Genomic DNA, 19,080 nt, shown 5'->3' with positions numbered 1-19,080 from the left:
TGAAGGGATCTCATAAAGCTTGAGCATTTTCTCCCAAAGCTCCTTAGCATTGTTGAACTTTCCAACTCGATCAAGATATGAATTTGTTAGTCCGCATAGGAGAATACAAGTTGCTTTTGCATTTTCCTCGAATGTCCTTATTGTTTGTGCATCCCACTTGTCACACGTGATGGGTACACCTTCTTCAGTGGGGGGAGTAAATCCAATATGGACTATAGTCCATATTTCTGCTTCGGTCTTCAATTGGTGCTCCACCTAGTCTTTCCAGTATTTGAAATTCTCGTCGGACAGAAGTGGTAGGTATATGGAGCTGTACCTATCTTCATAGGCCATTAAGAAGGAATCTCACAAAATAAAAACAACAAAACTTATTCCAAGACTTGGTCTTGGGTTAGTAGTGCGGGAAAAAGATAGAGATAGGAATTCACGAATTTTGAGAAAAAATAATAAAATAATATTAAAAAATATTACCACAAATTTTTGAAAATGTGATTTTTCACTAATACGGACCAGTGGTGAAAAGATGATAGTGAATTTTTCAAAATTAATTTTGGAGGGAAAAAAAACGAAAAGCGTAAGGTTTTATTTTTATCCTAAATGAACAAAAAAGCGACGAAAAAATGCTCGAACGGTAGTTGTACCAATTCAGAGCAACCCCGCTCTGATACCAATTGTTGGATCGAGAAGCGCTAGAGGGGGGGTGAATAGCGCTCGTGGCTATTTCGTTCGATTCGGATTCGTAAAACAACGAGTAACGCAGCGGAAATAAGAAACACTGAATCACACAAACACAGAAGACACAAGTCGTTTACTTGGTTCGGAGCCTGTGGCGACTCCTACTCCAAGGCCCGCGATCGTTGATCGCTTACTGTGGGCAACAACTATATCGCGCAAAAGTGTTTACAATTATGTGCTACAATGAGTGCAATAATGGAAATTTATACCGACGACAATAATCAGAATTTCGGAGCTTCGGGTCATCAGGGACTTGCAATAGCACTTCAGGGCGTCTTTTAAGTAGTAGAATGTAGAAAGGTCGCTTGGAATTCGTTGTTGAAAGTTGCTGCTCGAATACCCCTTTTATACAGTGCTGGAGGTGCCTCCAAGCATGTCCGAGGCGCCTCCAGGCCGCCGAGTCGCACGCGTGGATCATCTCTAATCTGGTCGCACCTTATCCCATTGAAGGTGCCTTCAAGCTGCTCCAAGGCGCCTCCAGTGACCTCCGAGGCGCCTCTAGCGGCTCTGGACATCTGGCTTCGGCTGGCACCCGAGGTGCCTCCAAGCCCCATGGAGGCGCCTCGAACATTGTTCATCCGAGGTCTAAGTTGCTTCTTTGTTCCTGCAAAATGTGTTAGTCCCAAACACAAACCCTGCAAAACAAAGTTAGCACAGAAAATATGATAGAAATAATTGACAGTCGTCGGACTGTCCGGGTCTGACTTCGGATTTCCAACCGGAGACCCTAGGTCGACCCGACACCTACTGTTCCCTCTACGGAGAACGCGTCCTCACCTACTCCACTCAAGAGATTTACCTGTTGCCAGTGCGATCCCCAGATCGACTGGACTTTTGCTCAGCGTTCGAAGCTTCCGGACTTTCTGCTTGATTTTTGCTTTCCGACTGGTCCAATCTTTCACCTGGTTCGCGACACCAGGACTTTCCACCTAGGGTTACCCCCTAGGACTTTTGCCTGAAACTCTCGATCCGCCAAGACTTTCCGCATAGGGTTACCACCCCCTATAACCTAGGGTTACCACCCCTAGGGTTTTTCTCCACCTAGGGTTACCACCCCCTAGGACCTAGGGTTACCACCCCCTAGGGGCTTCCTTCACCTAGGGTTACCACCCCCTAGGGTTTTCCTTCACCTAGGGTTACCACCCCCTAGGACCTAATGTTACCGCCCCTTAGGTTTTTCACCCTGCAATTAGGACTTTTCCTGAAACCTCTTTTAGCACATTAGATAACACTACAGCTTAACTTTGAACCCTTTGCCATAATCAAAACTCAGGTTCGATCATCTGGTGCTCACCGTACCAACATTCTACCTGGTGCACTAGACTTAGTGGATCTGACCGAAGCTACCCCAGTCAAACATGGGCTAGTTAGACCAAAATTTAGTATTAAGTTTTTTGGGCGGGAACAGTTTTGAAAGTCTTCAGCAAGTGGTCCACCGTTGATACACAAGAAGGTCATATGCCTCACCACTGAACTGAAAGCTTATCCTTAGGACGCCTGCTTGATTAACCCAAAGCTAAGTTTGAATCTAACATGGGTTCAATAACCTTTTTCAAATTCAATCTTTAAAATAAAATTATTTTAAAACTAAATTAAAAACCTTTTAAAAATTAATTAAATCTTTAAAACTTAATTAAAAATTACTTTAAAAACTTATTTTAAACTTAATTAAAATTATTTTAAACATAATTTAAAATTATTTTAAAAATTAATTAAATTCTTTAAAACTAAATTAAAAAAATATATTTTAAAACTTAATTAAAAACCTTTTAAAAACTTAAATAAAAATTACTTTAAAAATTAATTTAAAACTAAATTAAAAAATTATTTTAAAACTTAAATAAAAATTATTTTAAAAATTAATTTAAAACTAAATTAAAAAATTATTTTAAAACTTAATTAAAAATTATTTTAAAACTTAATTAAAAATTATTTTAAAACCAAATTAAAAATTATTTTAAACTTAAAAATTATTTTAAAACTTAATTAAACATTATTTTAAAACCTTTTAAAAATTATTTAGAATTATTTTAAAACTTAATTAAAAACTTTTTAAAACTTAATTAAAATTATTTTAAAACCAAATTAAAAATTATTTTAAAACTTAATTAAAAATTACTTTAAAGTTTAATTTAAAACTAAATTAAAAAATTATTTTAAAACTTAATTAAAAATTACTTTAAAAATTAATTTAAAACTAAATTAAAAAATTATTTTAAAACTTAATTAAAAATTACTTTAAAAATTAATTTAAGACTAAATTAAAAAATTATTTCAAAACTTAATTAAAATTATTTTTTAAAAAAAAGACTTCGTTTTAAAAAATATATTATTTTAAATTTAAAACTTAATCTTAAAATTATTAAAATTATTAAAATTAAAAAATATATATTTTAATCTTAAAATTTAACTTAAAATATAATTTCAAACTTAATTAAAAACTTAATTTTAATCTTCTTAAAAACTTATTTTAACCTTAATTGAAATTAATTAAAATTAAAGACTCATTAACCATAAGTATTAAATGTAATTCAACTAACTTAAATCCAAAAGCTTACTCACTAAATTTCATTTAATTTAATTTAATTTATTTTTATTTTTATTTAATTTTAATTTTAATTTTAATTTAATTTAATTTAATATAATATAATTTAATTTAATTTAATTTAATTTAATTTAATTTAATTTAGTTTTAAATTTAATTTATTTTAATTTTAATTTTAATTTTAATCTTAAATTTAAATTTAATTTTGATCCTTAGTCATCTCACCCGATCTAAATTTTCAATCAAGGATCCTATATTTTTGTGAGATGAATTAGGTTCAATTTTAAGGTTTGTTTTTAACTTGTGTTAGATTCAGGTTTAGCTTTGGGTTCAACAAATAGACGTTCTCTGGATAAACTTCTGGGCTATGGTGAGTCACTTGGACATCATTAAAGTAACCATGTCTTTGAGGTTTTCCAAATAGTGCTATCCACTGGACTTAATACAAAACCTTGGTCTAACTGGTTAGGATCCATAAAGGGTAGCTTCGGTCAATTCCACTTAGCCAAATGCACCAGGTCGAAGCCATATCTTCCTAGACATGCATAGACTAAGCTTCCCTAACGTACTATCATCCAATATTTCACCAGTACCATTTTTCAAGTTAAACTTGAACCCTTTTTAACTAATCCTAATTACCCTGTCGGGTAGATTGGTTAGGGTCACCCTGTCGGGTAGGTTAGTTTTGGAGGTGCCAGCTATTCTGGAGTCTCCCCTTGAATTAATGGCCATTAATTTAATTTTTAGTTCTTGGTTTATGTCTATTTCTTTTATAATTATATTTTACTTGGTGATAGTTCAAATTTTGTTGAGTTCTAATATGTTTAGATTTTAAATTTTTTTGTTTAGGTTTGTGTTCTGGTTTTTGATTTGGTTTATTTGAATTTACGTAATATATTTTATCTTTAGGGATATAATATTGGTTAGGTCCTATTTGCATGGTTAAACACGCTTTCGGAACCCAAGCTTTATTTGTTGATTTGTATTGAGTTACTAATGATTTAAAAGTTTTATTCGAGTTCGACTTATATCCGAGTCCGGTTTTATTATAACATGTTTTTTGATTATTTAGAATTAAGTCTAAATTTTTTAATATGGTTGTAAATTTTTCTAACATATTTTTTAAATTATTAATTTCTAATTTTAATGATGAATTCTCCTCCTCAAGTGTTAGATCTTGAGTTGGTTTATTATTTACAACTTGTTCCTTGAGGATTTGATTTTCCTCGAGGAGCAATTTGTTTTCATTTTCTAATTTAACTAATTTATTATTTAAGCATGAAATAATTTTAAAAAATTTCTGGTTTAAGGTTAGGAATACCTCTTCGGAACCTTCGAAAACGAGTACGGACTCGTGGATTGATTTAGGTTCGGACCCGTCTTCCGATTCTTCTTCCGACTCTGCTTCGCGGGCCATCAGTGCGAGGTGGCTCTGGTGCTTCTGATCTTCTGCTTCTGATTCTTCTGAGGAGGAGTCGTCCCACGTCGCTTTGAGGGCCTTCTTTTTTGGTCGGCTTCGGTTTGTCGATCTTCAATCTCGGGCACTCGTTCTTGTAGTAGCCCTTCTTGTTGCATCCGAAGCACGTCACACTCCTCGATTCGGTTGGAGAATTGATCTTTTGAAGGTCCTTCTTGCTGAAGTTTCTTTTCCTCCTTGTGAACATCTTCCTTACCAGGTTCACCAGGTGTTCTTCATCTTCAGAGTTCTGGTCAGAATCTTCTTCAGGTTCAGACTTGTTCTTCTTTTCTTTTGAGGAACTTGCAAATAAGGCTACACCTTTCTTGAGCCCAGCGTTAGTTTGCTCATGCAGTTCTAATTCACAGAATAATTGGTCTAATTTTAGTTTTGACAAATTTTTAGAAATTTTGTAGGCATCCACGATGGATGCCCACAAGGAATTGCGCGGAAAGGCATTTAGGGCGTACCTTATCAGATCCCTATTTTCCATCTGGTGGCCTATCGCGTGGAGCCCATTGAGGATGTCCTTGATCCTCGCGTGTAGCTGACTTGCCATTTCTCCTTCCTACATTTTTATGTTAAATATTCTATTTAAAAGCAAGTCTCATTTTGTTACCTTGGCGTCGCTCGTTCCTTCGTGCAACTCGATCAGTTTGTCCCACAGCTCTTTAGCGTTTTTATATGGTCTGACCCGGTTCAGTTCTTCTCTAGTTAATCCACACTGTAATGTGTTGATTGCCTTGTTCTCTGTTGATGCCTTCTTCTTTAAGTCTGTTGTCCATTCTTCAGGATCCAGTAGATTCCGAGAGCTGTCTACTGGTATTTTGTAGGCTCTTATGACGCTCAGCTATTGATCGAAGTCTGTCTTTAGATATACTTCCATCCGCTTCTTTCAGTACAGGAAATCATCCCCGTTGAAAAGGGGAGGTCGCACTGTGCTGAAGCCCTCGATCTACGACATTTTTAATCTGCACAAAAAAATAAATGGAGATGTTCCAAGACTTGGTCTTTGATTTAGTAGTGTGGGAAGAATTAAGTAAAAATAACTAAATTGGTGTTGCACCAATTTAGATTTAATTACGACGGAAAAAATTCTAAAAAGGTAATAGTACCAGTTTGGAGATATGCGAAAAGATGAAAGCCGAAAAATAAAAAAAAAATTAAAAACAAATCACCCCCTTGCCTGATTGGTGGTTGCACCAAATCAAAGCTGTACATGCTCTGATACCACTTGTTGGATCGTGATGTTTCGATAGAGGAGGGTGAATATCGATTACGAGAAATTCGTCGATCAGAGTTAAATGCAGCGGAAAAATTAATCAATGCTAACACAGACAAATTTTACTTGGTTCGGAGCCTGTGTCGACTCCTACTTCAAGGGCCGCACTCTTTGAGTGCTTTCAGTGGGCAATCACTAGCAATTCGTAATTTGTTACAATCTACGTACAAGAAATGCTAATGAAACTAAAAGAAGTACCGACAAATGAATAAACCGAAAAAGAAAAGTGTTGTCGGAGCTTCGTTGGCGTCGCAGGAGCGCAAAGCAGTAGGGCAAGCAGTAGAGAATCTTCTTTTCAGTTATTGTGTTTTTGCTCCACCTCTAACCCTCCTTTTATATGAGGCTCGGGGTGCCTCGGATTCCTTCCGAGCGCCCTGGTGAGACGTGGCAGGTCCAACCAGCGAGCTCCATGTGGCGACGCGCGATCAGGATAAAAGTTGCCTCCCGGGCACCCGGATCCCTTCTGGGCGCCCGGATCCCCTCCGGGCGCCCGGACCACCTTTTTTCAGGGAACATCCTTCCTACAAAACAAGGTTAGTCCGAGGCAAATAGATAATGTATATCCTATAAAATAAAGTGTTAGCACAGTTTATAAGTTCAATATAAAAGGTATGACTTAGATTCCGTCTTTCCGAGACTGAAATCTAATCACGATCTCGACTTAGATATCCGAAATGGATCTTAAGCCGGATCGACGCCTAATGTTCCCTTCTCGGGAACGCGTCCTCACAATCACTCCCTTCCAGTGACTCACCTGCCAGACGTCCGGTCAGCCCTTCGACCCGTCTGGACTTCTCGCCAAGCGTCCGATCAGCCCGTCGACCCGCTTGGACTTCTCGCCAGCTATCCGGTCAGCCCGTCGACCTAGCTAGACTTCTCGCCAAGCGTCCGGTCAGCCCGTCGACCCGCTTGGACTTCATGCCAGACATCCGGTCAACCCGTCGACCTGTCTGGACTTAGCTTGCACACTCGATCAGAGTGTTAGATAACGACAAAGCTAACTTAACCTAATTTGTCATTCATCAAAACCTGAGTTAGACTGTTAGTGCTAACCGCACCAACATGGGCTTCTCCTGCACACTTAGTTAACCTGTTAGATCATATTAAATCTAACTTAACTTACTTTGTCATTCATCAAAATTTGAATTAGATCGTTAGTACAACTTGCACCAATAGATGCCACTATTGATGCATTCAGGGAGATATTACTAGCCAAATTTGGATTCTTTAGAGCACCAGGAGGTCTTATCGTGGAACCAGAATAATCATGAAGGAAAAGATGAATTATGAGAAGTGATACAGTCAATGCCACTATTGAATCTGAACGGATAGATCTAGTAAGAGTGTAATATATTGGTGCTAAAACATATAATCCACTGATGAAGAATGAAATATTAAGAAGATAATGTGAGAGAAGTTGGATGGAAAGTTGTCTTGCAGTGAGCAAGAGGACTGAAAATCCTAGTGCAAGAAGAGCTATATCTTCATCAATGTGCAAACTCAATGTATGAGCCCATACAGAGACCACAAGAGATACAATGCAAACATATTGAGTTATGGAAACGGAATCAAGCATCACTTTCGGCATGTCCCTCTTTACCACATTAGCATTCATAACCATTTCTTCAAGGAATGATTCATCAGTGTAGTTGTCATCATATCCTGGCTGCATCCCTCCATATGCCACCTTCTTCCACTTAGAACGCTCCATGGTTTGATCAGTACCACCTTCAATCTGCCTACTGTGTGGCTTGGCTCACCGAGAAGCTAAGATCATTGCTTAAAGAAGCATCAATTTGTGTCTTTGTGCTACCAATCTGCAAATTCACCGGAACAATTTGAAAAATGAGCCAAATGCTATGAGCAGTACCCAGCATAAGTTTTGATATCTTATTTCTATAATTTCTTCCTGGAAAATGGTGAAGAAGATTCAAGTGCAAATGCATTTTAATGAGGTTAAAGAAAAGGATTTTATTGTGCGTCTAGCACAAACAATAGAGAAAATAAGGAAAATATATGCAAAAAGGGCACAACATAAGATGAGAAGATTGAGCTATAAAAATTGAAAACAATTGTCATATATCAATGCAAAGGAAATTGAGGGCATCTAGAATGCCCACTCAATTGAATAAAGTCTATCAGATATAAGTAATAAGAATTTAGGGAAAAAATACGATGCAGTAGTTGTTAATCCAAATTTTCACATTATCCATATCTAAAGTACAGTCAAGTATAACATAATGTATATAGGTCATTTTGGATAACCCTGTGACTTAACTTAAGGACGGATTGTAAATACGATGTCATCATCGTTTTTACTAATAAAAAAATAAAATAAAATTCAGCAACTCTCAAAATACCCACGCGGTTCGAATAGTAGGATTACATGATATTTTTCGATGGGATGAAAACTTTGAGAAGTTGGGTAAACCATTCTGAAGGCGTTTGAGTTCAATAAAAACAAATTTGAATATAATTAATCTCAATTCATAAACAATTTAAAAATACTATTATATTGCTAAAAGTTGTTTATGAAATATCAGACAGTTTGGCCGAGTGGTCTAAGGCGCCAGATTTAGGCTCTGGTCCGAAAGGGCGTGGGTTCAAATCCCACAGCAGTTAAATGATTTTTTTTAATCATTTAAACCTTTTCTTGGACTCGGCCCAATAAATAAAGAATGGCCTAACCTTTTTTTAATCAGTTGACCCATCTACGACTACGAGCCAATCTTGCAGAAGCACTACAAATAGGACGAATCGATTAGGTTTTATTCATCCTCCCAGTCGAAGCTCGATCCGCTTCTCGCCCTCGCCATCTTCGTTGCACTTGCTCTCTCGTCTCACTACCACCATGGTGAGTTATTCGTCAGTTTGCACAACAGAATACAGTGTTGTGACCTCGAATGATTTCCCTTTTAGTCGAAATCTGTTAATTGCGGATTCACGAGGTTGCAAATTTGCGCCTGCATGAACTTACTTGATATGTTCTTCTCCTGTGTAACTTCAGATTTAGTGTGTAGTTAATTTTTTTTTTCCCTTCTCTTTTTGTTTATTGCCTGTTGGTTTTGTAGTCGGGAAGAAAGAAGACTAGGGAGTCCAAGGAGGAGAATGTGACGCTTGGACCTACTGTACGAGAGGGGGAGCAAGTGTTCGGTGTTGCCCACATCTTTGCTTCTTTTAATGATACTTTCATTATAAGTCAAATCTAAGTGGCAGTGACCTGAGGAAGAAGAGCAAAGCTGATGTTGGCCTGGTTGTGCTGCTGAGCACTAGGTTGTTGGCGTCTTGTCGTATGGCGGCGATGGCCGAGACAGTGGTAGTGTCGCGCGAGGGCGGCACTGAAGTGGCTACTTGCAACCACCTGTGTCCGTCAGTTGTGACTGCGGTGGTCGGAGTAGGGAAAAGACGTTGATAACGGTCGGTTTATTTCAATACCGACGAAGGGGCCAGCACACGGGAACGACGACGGCGGCAACGCAACAACTGGAGCCGCTCTCACGTACTAAGGAGGGAAGTAGAAAAGGTGCGCTGACCATGGTCGTCGTGACACTGGTCACGACCACAGCCTGGTCCGACGAAGGTCAATACGGCGGGATCCTCACCGGCATCGGCAACGTTGGGATCGGTGGTCAGCAGCTGAGGAAGCTTCGCGGCGTGGATCGCGATGGGAAATTAGGGAAGAGGAGGACGTGGACCGCGATGGGTAATCAGGGAAGAGGAGGAATCGACGGGGAGAGGCTAGGGAACGGAGGTGAGGAAAAGAAAGTAAAACATAAATTAATTGAGTCCGGATCCTCTGGACCGCTTTTTGCGATCCAGAGGATGGTCCCTAAGCATGCATTGATGGAATGCATGACTCCCACTTATAAAATAGGTGGAGACTATTTATCTCCATCAATGCATGTCTAGGGACCATCCTCTGGACCGCAAAAAGCGGTCCAGAGGATCTGGACTCGATTAATTTATGTTTTACTTTTTTTTTCCTCACCTCCGTGCTCTAGCCTCTCCCCGTCAATTCCTCCTCTTCCCTGATTACCCATCGCGATCCACGTCCTCCTCTTCCCTAATTTCCCATTGCGATCCACGTCGTGAAGCTTCCTCAGCCGCTGACCACCGTTCCCGACGTTGCCGACGCCGGTGAGGATCCCGCCGCATTGACCTTCGTCGGACCAGGCTGTGGTCGCAACCAGTGTCACGACGACCATGGTTAGCGCACCTTTTCTACTTCCCTCCCTCGTACGTGAGAGCGGCTCCGGTTGCTGCATTGTCGCCGTCATCGTTCCCGTGCGCTGGCCCCTTCGTCGATATTGAAACAAACCGACCGTTATCAACGTCTTTTCCCTACTCCGACCACCGCAATCACAACTGACGGACACAGGTGGTTGCAAGTAGCCACTTCAGTGCTGCCCTCGCCGACACTACCACTGTCTCGGCCATCGCCGCCATACGACAAGACGTCGACAGCCTAGTGCCCAGCAGCACAGCCAGGCCAACATCAGCTTTGCTCTTCTTCCTCAGGTCACTGCCACTTAGATTTGACTCACAATGAAAATATCATTAAAAGAAGCAAAGATGTGGGCAACACTGAACACTTGCTCCCCCTCTCGTACAGTAGGTCCAAGCGTCACATTCTCCTCCTTAGGCTCCCTAGTCTTCTTTCTTCCCGACTACAAAACCAACAAGCAATAAGCAAAAAGAGAAGGGAAAAAAAAATTGACTACACAGTAAATCTTAAATCTGAAGTTACATAGGAGAAGAACATATCAAGTAAGTTCATATAGGCGCAAATCTGCAACCTCGTGAATCTGCAGTTAACAGATTTCGACTAAAAGAGAAAATTTAAATAAATAGGGTTATTTGAGAAATAGCCTTATAAATTTTTTTGAAATTTTCTGGAAATTTTTCGGAGATCGTACGATGGGTTTTGAGGGGACGAATTAACGGGTTTGGTTAACGCTTGTTTAGGATACCCGTTTAAGCGAGGAAATGTTTTATTATATAAATTCGTTTTCTTTTTATTTATTTTTCCCAAACGGTGTCCCCAAAACAGATCCCGATCCCCTTCCTCGACTCTTCTTCTTCTCTGTTTCCTCTGCCCGATCCCGATCCCTTCCTCTCGTTCTCTCTTGCGGAAGACTCGACGGCGAGGTTGGAGGAGCACGTCACCGGAGCTCGACGGGAACCAACGGGCTTCAGGTCATCTTCGGCCGAGGGGTTGTTGTTCGGTGGATTCGGCGGCCGGACGTCGACGGCACGGTACCTAGGGCACGACAGAGGCTTGATTCGCGTCGTCTCCCAACCGATCGACCTCCCCTTAGCTCTCATCGTGCTGCTCACAGTGCGATCCATCTCGGATTGGATCGGGCGACGCCACCGAGGAGCGATCTTGGAGGTAAGGTGTCGCTGGATCTGTGTATTGGCTAGATTAGGGTTCTTCTCTACATTTGCCCTCACCCTCTCTAATCTGTGCTCTAGAGCCATCATCGGAGAGAAATCTTGGCCGCCGGCTACAAATTCTTGGCCGTGATCACCAAGTGCTCATTGGGAGCGAAACCGAATATCTGATTTCCATCTCTGTGGTTTGTTGATCAGGCGGCGTCGATCACTGGCAGCTGCCACAGATTCACTGCTTGATCGGAACAGTGGAGTGGGTTTCAGCACAGTTCTGCTGTGATGCTGGAATTGTGATTGTGAGGTGAATTCCAGCAGTATTCCTTGATCCAGCAATCAACAGGGGCTGTGAATTGAGGTATGTGTAGGTTTTTGATCTTGTTGTAGAACGGTTAATTTAGGTTTATGTGTTGAATTGGTGATGATATGGATTACTAGATGGTTAGTATATCATTTGTTGATACATGTTGTATTTAGTTGCTAAATTGTGTGTAGAGGTAATTGTTTAGATTAATCTATTGGAATGATTAGGGTTAAGGTTATTAATCCTAGTCAACCGTTAGATTTCTAATCTAATTGGTGATTAGAGATTACGTAACTAACCCTAATTGACCGTTAGATTTAATTAGGTAGATTGAGGTTGTGTTGATTAGGGTTTTTCCCTAATTTAGTTTTAGAGATTTTATTTAGCTATTCATTTGGATTTAGCTAAATAAAATATATATATATTGTTTGACACAGGACTTTGATTCGAGACAGGCGTCTCGACGTTGGATTTGGCGTGATACTACCTGCTATTCGAGGCGGGTACCCTTTGACTTATCTCTTGATAGTGTCTTATGATATGTGCAGTTTATATATATTTACTAGTATTGGTAGTTAGTACTTCCCTGGTTTAGTTTAGTTGATACCTGATACATGCTTCTACTGTTGGCTGCTATATATTAGTCTGACATGCTTTTCTTTCTGGTTATGTTTATCTGTGTTCATAGAGACAGAGGTATTTATTGTGCTTCCCTCTATACTGGATTAGTTGATAGTTATGTTGGATATGTGATGTTGGATTCATGTTGTTTATTATCCTTGTTATATATGTGTTTACCTTTCTGGCACCGATACATAGAGGAGGATATGTTCAGGTATGACATTAGCCTCTCCAAGCCGATTCCTCCTCTTCCCTGATTACCCATTGCGATCCACGTCCTCCTCTTCCCTAATTTCCCATCGCGATCCACGCCGCGAAGCTTCCTCAGCCGCTGACCACCGATCCCGACGTTGCCGACGCCGGTGAGGATCCCGCCGCATTGACCTTCGTCGGACAAAGCTGTGGTCGCGACCAGTGTCACGATGACCATGGTCAGCGCACCTTTTCTACTTCCCTCCCTCGTACGTGAGAGTGGCTCCAGTTGCTGCGTTGCCGTCGTCGTTCCCGTGCGCCGGCCCCTTCGTCGGTATTGAAACAAACCGGCCGTTATCAACGTCTTTTCCCTACTCCGACCACCGCAGTCACAACTGACGGACACAGGTGGTTGCAAGTAGCCACTTCAGTGCTGCCCTCGCCGACACTACCACTGTCTCGGCCATCGCCACCATACGACAAGGCGCCGACAGCCTAGTGCGCAGCAGCACATATTGCGCGCAACCTATGTAGGTCCAAGGTAGCAAGTCTTGAACCCTACAAGGAAAACATACTAGGCCCGAGTCTTACTCCATTGACCTAGGGGCACTTAGGAGCCCATCCCTAACGAGGCCCGAGTCTTATTCCATCGACCCCGGGGCGCTTATGGAGCCCACCCTTGGTACAAGCCACATAAAGTAAAGTACATGTCATACTTATACATATCATACATCATAAAAGCATGCATCACTTAGGCACACATCATATCATAAAAGTATGCATCACTTAGGCATACATCATGTCATAAAAGTATGCATCACTTAGGCATACATCATATCATAAAAAGTATGCATCACTTAGGCATACATCATGTCATAAAAAGTATGCATCACTTAGGCATACATCATGTCATAAAAGCATGCATATTTTCACCACATAGCATATCATGAGAGCATGCATATTTTAGGCACATAGCATATCATCAAAGCATGCATATTTCTATCCACATAGCATATCATAAAAGCATGCATATTCTAAGCACATAGCATATCATTAAAGCATGCATAATTTCTACCCACATAGCATATCATAAAAGCATGCATATTCTAAGCACATAGCATATCATCAAAGCATGCATATTTCTATCCACATAGCATATCATGAAAGCATGCATATTCTAAGCACATAACATATCATCAAAGCATGCATATTTCTAAGCACATATCATATCATGGAAAGTATAAATCACAAGCATACATGTTTAAGCATAAGGGTGTATCATGTGATTATACTAACATAAGAAACATGGTAACATAGTTAACTTGGGTTCTAAGCTTCCTAATCCCTTGGGTTCTTATCATGGCCGAACCCCCTTAGATCTCAATTTAGGTAAAAACAACCTCCAAGCATGTGGAACCTAAATTATCATCACATCAATTTCATAGGAAGCATTATAAGCATGATTAACTTGGTTTCTAAGTTCTCCAAGTCCCTAAAACTCATGTGGCCGAACCCTATCAGGTGTGAAACAAGGTCTCAAATGTCATGAAAGCATGGAAACCTTAAACCATATTTATAACATTTTTTTTCCAAGTAACATAGTAAGCACATTTGAGCTAGTTACTAAGTTCTTCAAGCCCTTAACATATGTCCTGGCCAAACTTTTAACAAGTATTCCTTAGGGCTAAAAACAAGTATACAAGCATGTGAACTTGAACTAACATCATGTATAAATTCATAATAAAACATCATACAATAGGTATGGCCGAAACTTACCCTAGCCTCATTTAGGTCACTAAATAACATATAGCATGAGAACTTTGGTTTTCTACTTATCATATTTCATGTAGAGTGACATAAGCATATTTAATTTTTGTTCTAGGGTTTCTAGGGCATCTATCCCTTCATGGCTGAAACATACAATGGTCCATTTAGGTCATGGAAAAATTATACAAACATGTGACACAATAACATATTATCATATTTCCATAAGAAGCATTTTTAACACCATTGGTTTCAATTCTAAGGCTTCTAGGTCTTTTAAACCCTACTTGGCCGAGACTCATCAGTGAATAAACTTGCTTCAAATAGCCTAAAAGCATAAGAAGTCATACAAGTTTCATAGCATATATAAAGACAAGCATAATAAACATACATGTGAATTGTGTCTTAGGCTTCCTAGGTTTCTTTCCCTTTTTCTTTTATTTTTCCTCATGGCCGAAACCTACCAATCCCTAAACTAGGTTTTAAGTGGCCTAAAGCATGGAAAACCTAAGTAAGTTTCATGGTAAAAATTACTAAGAACATCATATACAAAGTTGGTTCATAAACAAGCTAGGACCCTTGTGATCTTACATGTCATATATCATGTAACTAAATTTTCTATACTCTAATTAAGCATAAGAGCATCAAACAACTTCCATATCATAATATTACAGAGGTCTTGAGCATGTTAAAATTTTGTTTAAGCTTTTCTAAGCTATCCATCTTATCATGGCCGAAAATCTAAAATAAGAGTTCATGAATTTCTAGCAATATTCAACATGCAATTCTTTAAGAGAACTCTATATTCTATCATACAAACATGATTACTTAAATTTAAAGGTCTTCCTAACCATAAGCCCTTTTCTTGGCCGAAACATATGAGTGGATTTCTTTTGGTTCCAAGTAACTTTCAAGCAAGAAAACCAATAAAAGACCCTTAGTAGTTCATGGGGGAAATCTTGTACTAGTTTGGTTAAACAATGATTTCTCCAACCTTTTGAAAATATTTTTGGCCGAAATTCTAGGGTTAGGTACTCCTCTGATCAAGCATCATATAGGTATAAAAACATGAAGGAAAAACCTTCCTACATAGCATAGAAAAATATCATGAAATGAGGACTTGTTTAAACCTTCCTAGATTTGAAAACTCTTCTTTGGCCGAATTTTCTTAAATTCTTTTCTAGGTTTTCTAATCCTCATAAAATCCGAAAAGCACATAAAAAGCCTTGTACCACAGGTGAGGGGAAGCTTACATCCTTTTCGCTTGTGGATCTAAGGTATGGTGATGGAAGAAGTAGCCTCTTCTTCTAGTTCCCTTCCCTTGTTCCTCTTGCTAAGTCCTCCTTGTATCTTAGGCTTTCTTAGGAGAAAACCTTGGCTTGGGGCCGAAGATGGAGGAGAGGGGGCTGAGGGTTCGGTGATAAGGGTGAATGATGAGAATAAATTAGAAAATAAAATAAATGAAAGAAAAATAGAAAATGGGTTAAGGGAGAAGGAAAGCAAAAATCAATCTTGCCACCTCTTCCCCCTTAACATAAAAGGGAGCAAGAAAAGAGAAGTTTATTTTTCTCTCATTTTCTCTCATTCTTCCTCTCCCTCACCGAAACCATCAGTCCCCTCTCCTCCATCTTCGGCCCCAAAGCCAAGGTTTTTCCCCTAAGAAAGCCTAAGATACAAGGAGGACTTAGCAAGGGAATCAAGGGAAGGGAACTAGAAGAAGAGGCTACTTCTTCCATCACCACACCTTAGATCCACAAGCGAAAAGGAAGTAAGCTTCCCCTCACCTGTGGTACAAGGCTTTTTATGTGATTTTCGGATTTTATGAGGATTAGAAAACCTAGGAAAGAATTTTAGAAAATTCGGCTAAAGAAAGGGCTTTCAAATCTAGGAAGGTTTAAACAAGTCTTTATTTTATGATATGTTTTCTATGCTATGTAGGAAGAATTTTCTTCATGTTTTTATACCTAATTGATGCTTGATCAGAGGAGTGCTTAACCCTAGAATTTCGACCAAAAATATTTTGAGGTTAGGGAAAACATGGTGTAACCAAACTAGTACAAGATTCCCTCCATGAACTACTAAGGGTCTTTTATTGGTTTTCTTGCTTGAAAGTTACTTGGAACCAAAAGCAATCCATTTATATGTTTCGGCCAAGAAAAAGGGCTTAGGGTTAGGAAGACCTTTAAATTTAAGTAACCATGTTTGTATGATAGAATATAGAGTTCTCTTAAAGAATTGTATGTTGAACATTGTTAGAAATTCATGAACTCTTATTTTAGATTTTCGGCCATGATAAGATGGATAGTTTAGAAAAGCTTGAACAAAATTCTAATATGCTCAAGACCTCTGTGATATCATGATATGAAAGTTGTTTAATGCTCTCATGTTTAATTGGAGTATAGAAAAATTTGTTACATGATATATGACATGTAGGATCACAAGGGTCCTAGCTTGTTTATGAACCCACTTTGTATATGATGTTCTTAGTAATTTTTGCCATGAAACTTACTTAGGTTTTCCATACTTTAGGCCACTTAAAACCTAGTTTAAAGATTGGTAGGTTTCGGCCATGAGGAAAAATAAAAGAAAAAGGGAAAGAAACCTAGGAAGCCTAAGATACAATTCACATGTATGTTTATTATGCTTGTCTTTATACATGCTATGAAACTTGTATGATTTCTTATGCTTTTAGGCTATTTAAAGCAAGTTTATATACTGTTGAGTTTCGGCCAAGTAGGGTTTAAAAGACCTAGAGGCCTTAGAAATGAAACCAAAGGTGTTAAAAATGCTTCTTATGGAAATATGATAATGTGTTGATTGTGTCACATGCTTGTACAATTTTTCCATGACCTAAATGGATCATTGTATGTTTCGGCCATGAAGGGATAGATGCCCTAGAAACCCTAGAACAAAAATTAAATATGCTTATGTCACTCTACATGAAATATGATAAGTAGAAAACCAAAGTTCTCATGCTATATGTTATTTAGTGACCTAAATGAGGTTAGGGTAAGTTTCGGCCATACCTATTGTATGATGTCTTATTATGAATTTATACATGATGTTAGTTCAAGTTCACATGCTTGTATACTTGTTTTTAGCCCTAAGGAATACTTGTTAAAAGTTTGGCCATGACATATGTTAAGGGCTTGAAGAACTTAGTAACTAACTCAAATGTGCTTACTATGTTATTTGGAAAAAAATGCTATAAATATGGTTTAAGGTTTCCATGCTTTCATGACATTTGAGACCTTGTTTCACACCTGATAGGGTTCGGCCACATGAAGTTTAGGGACTTGGAGAACTTAGAAACCAAGTAAATCATACTTATAATGCTTTCTATGAAATTTATGTAATGATAATTTAGGTTCCACATGCTTGGAGGTTGTTTTTACCTAAATTGAGATCGAAGAGGGTTCGGCCATGATAAGAACCCAAGAGATTAGGAAGCTTAGAACCCAAGCTAACTATGTTACCATATTTCTTATGATAGTATAATTACATGATACACCCTTATGCTTAAACATGTATGCTTGTGATTTCTACTTTCCATGATATGATATGTGCTTAGAAATATGCATGCTTTGATGATATGTTATGTGCTTAAAATATGCATGTTTTTATGATATGATATGTGTTTAGAAATATGCATGCTTTGATGATATGTTATGTGCTTAGAATATGCATGCTTGATGATATGCTATATGCTTAGAATATGCATGTTTTTATGATATGATATGTGTTTAGAAATATGCATGCTTTGACGATATTATGTTAGAATATGCATGTGATGATATGCTATATGCCAGAATATGCATGCTTTTATGATATGCTATGTGGAAGGAAATAATACTTTGATAACGCTATGTTAACAAAATATGTATGCTTTTATGATATGCATGTTAATATGATGTATGCCTAAGTCGTTTTTATATGATGTATGCCTAAGTGATCGTACTTTTATGACATGATGTATGCTAAGTGATGCATACTTTTATATGATGTATGCCTAAGTGATGCATGCTTGTATGATGTATGATATGTATAAGTATGACATGTATTTTACTTTGAATGGCTTGTACCAAAAGGGTGGGCTCCTTATGCGCCCCTACTCAACATAAAGGGGCCCGGCTTAGTACCACATACATACATAATGCGCGCATCCTAAGTAGATCCAAGGTAGCTAGTCTTGATCCTACTAGGAAACTAGGCCCGTAGCTCGACCTAGGGGCACGTAAGGAGCCCACCCTTTACTAGGCCCGTAATTCGACCTAGGGGCGCATAAGGAGCCCACCCTTTTGGTACAAGCCATTCAAAGTAAAATACATGTCATACTTATACATATCATCCATCATACAAGCATGCATCACTTAGGCATACATCTTATAAAAGTATGCATCACTTAGGCATACATCATGTCATAAAAGTATGCATCACTTAGGCATACATCATATAAAAGTATGCATCACTTAGGCATACATCATAATACATCATTCATATCATACATCATAAAAGTATGCATCACTTAGGCATACATCATATAAAAGTATGCATCACTTAGGCATACATCATGTCATAAAAGTATGCATCACTTAGGCATACATCATATTAACATGCATATCATAAAAGCATACATATTTTAAGCATATAGCATATCATCAAAGTATGCATATTTCCTTCCACATAGCATATCATAAAAAGCATGCATATTCTAAGCATATAGCATATCATCAAGCATGCATATTCTAAGCACATAACATATCATCAAAGCATGCATATTTCTAAACACA

At 38.6% G+C, this 19,080-nt stretch overlaps 1 protein-coding gene, 1 long non-coding RNA gene and 1 other non-coding gene across 3 annotated transcripts; 2 read left to right on the top strand and 1 right to left on the bottom strand.

The window, feature by feature from the left end:
- Positions 1-7,132: 7,132 nt before the first annotated feature.
- LOC121978342 (phosphatidylinositol N-acetylglucosaminyltransferase subunit C-like) lies at positions 7,133-14,546 on the bottom strand (the record flags this gene model as incomplete). Its single annotated transcript, XM_042530701.1, has 2 exons — positions 7,133-7,714; positions 14,535-14,546. Coding segments are annotated over 2 exons (594 nt in total), but the record flags the coding sequence as incomplete, so codon positions are not given.
- Positions 8,561-8,640, top strand: TRNAL-UAG. Its single transcript has one exon. It is a non-coding gene; the product is annotated as a tRNA-Leu (tRNA).
- Positions 11,062-12,211, top strand: LOC121975312. Its single transcript, XR_006110300.1, has 3 exons — positions 11,062-11,410; positions 11,494-11,767; positions 12,151-12,211. It is a non-coding gene; the product is annotated as an uncharacterized LOC121975312 (long non-coding RNA).
- Positions 14,547-19,080: the final 4,534 nt, after the last annotated feature.

This window comes from Zingiber officinale, chromosome 4B (assembly GCF_018446385.1).
Source record: "Zingiber officinale cultivar Zhangliang chromosome 4B, Zo_v1.1, whole genome shotgun sequence".
NCBI classification, from domain to species: domain Eukaryota; kingdom Viridiplantae; phylum Streptophyta; class Magnoliopsida; order Zingiberales; family Zingiberaceae; genus Zingiber; species Zingiber officinale.
This window is presented reverse-complemented; position numbering and strand designations above follow the sequence as displayed.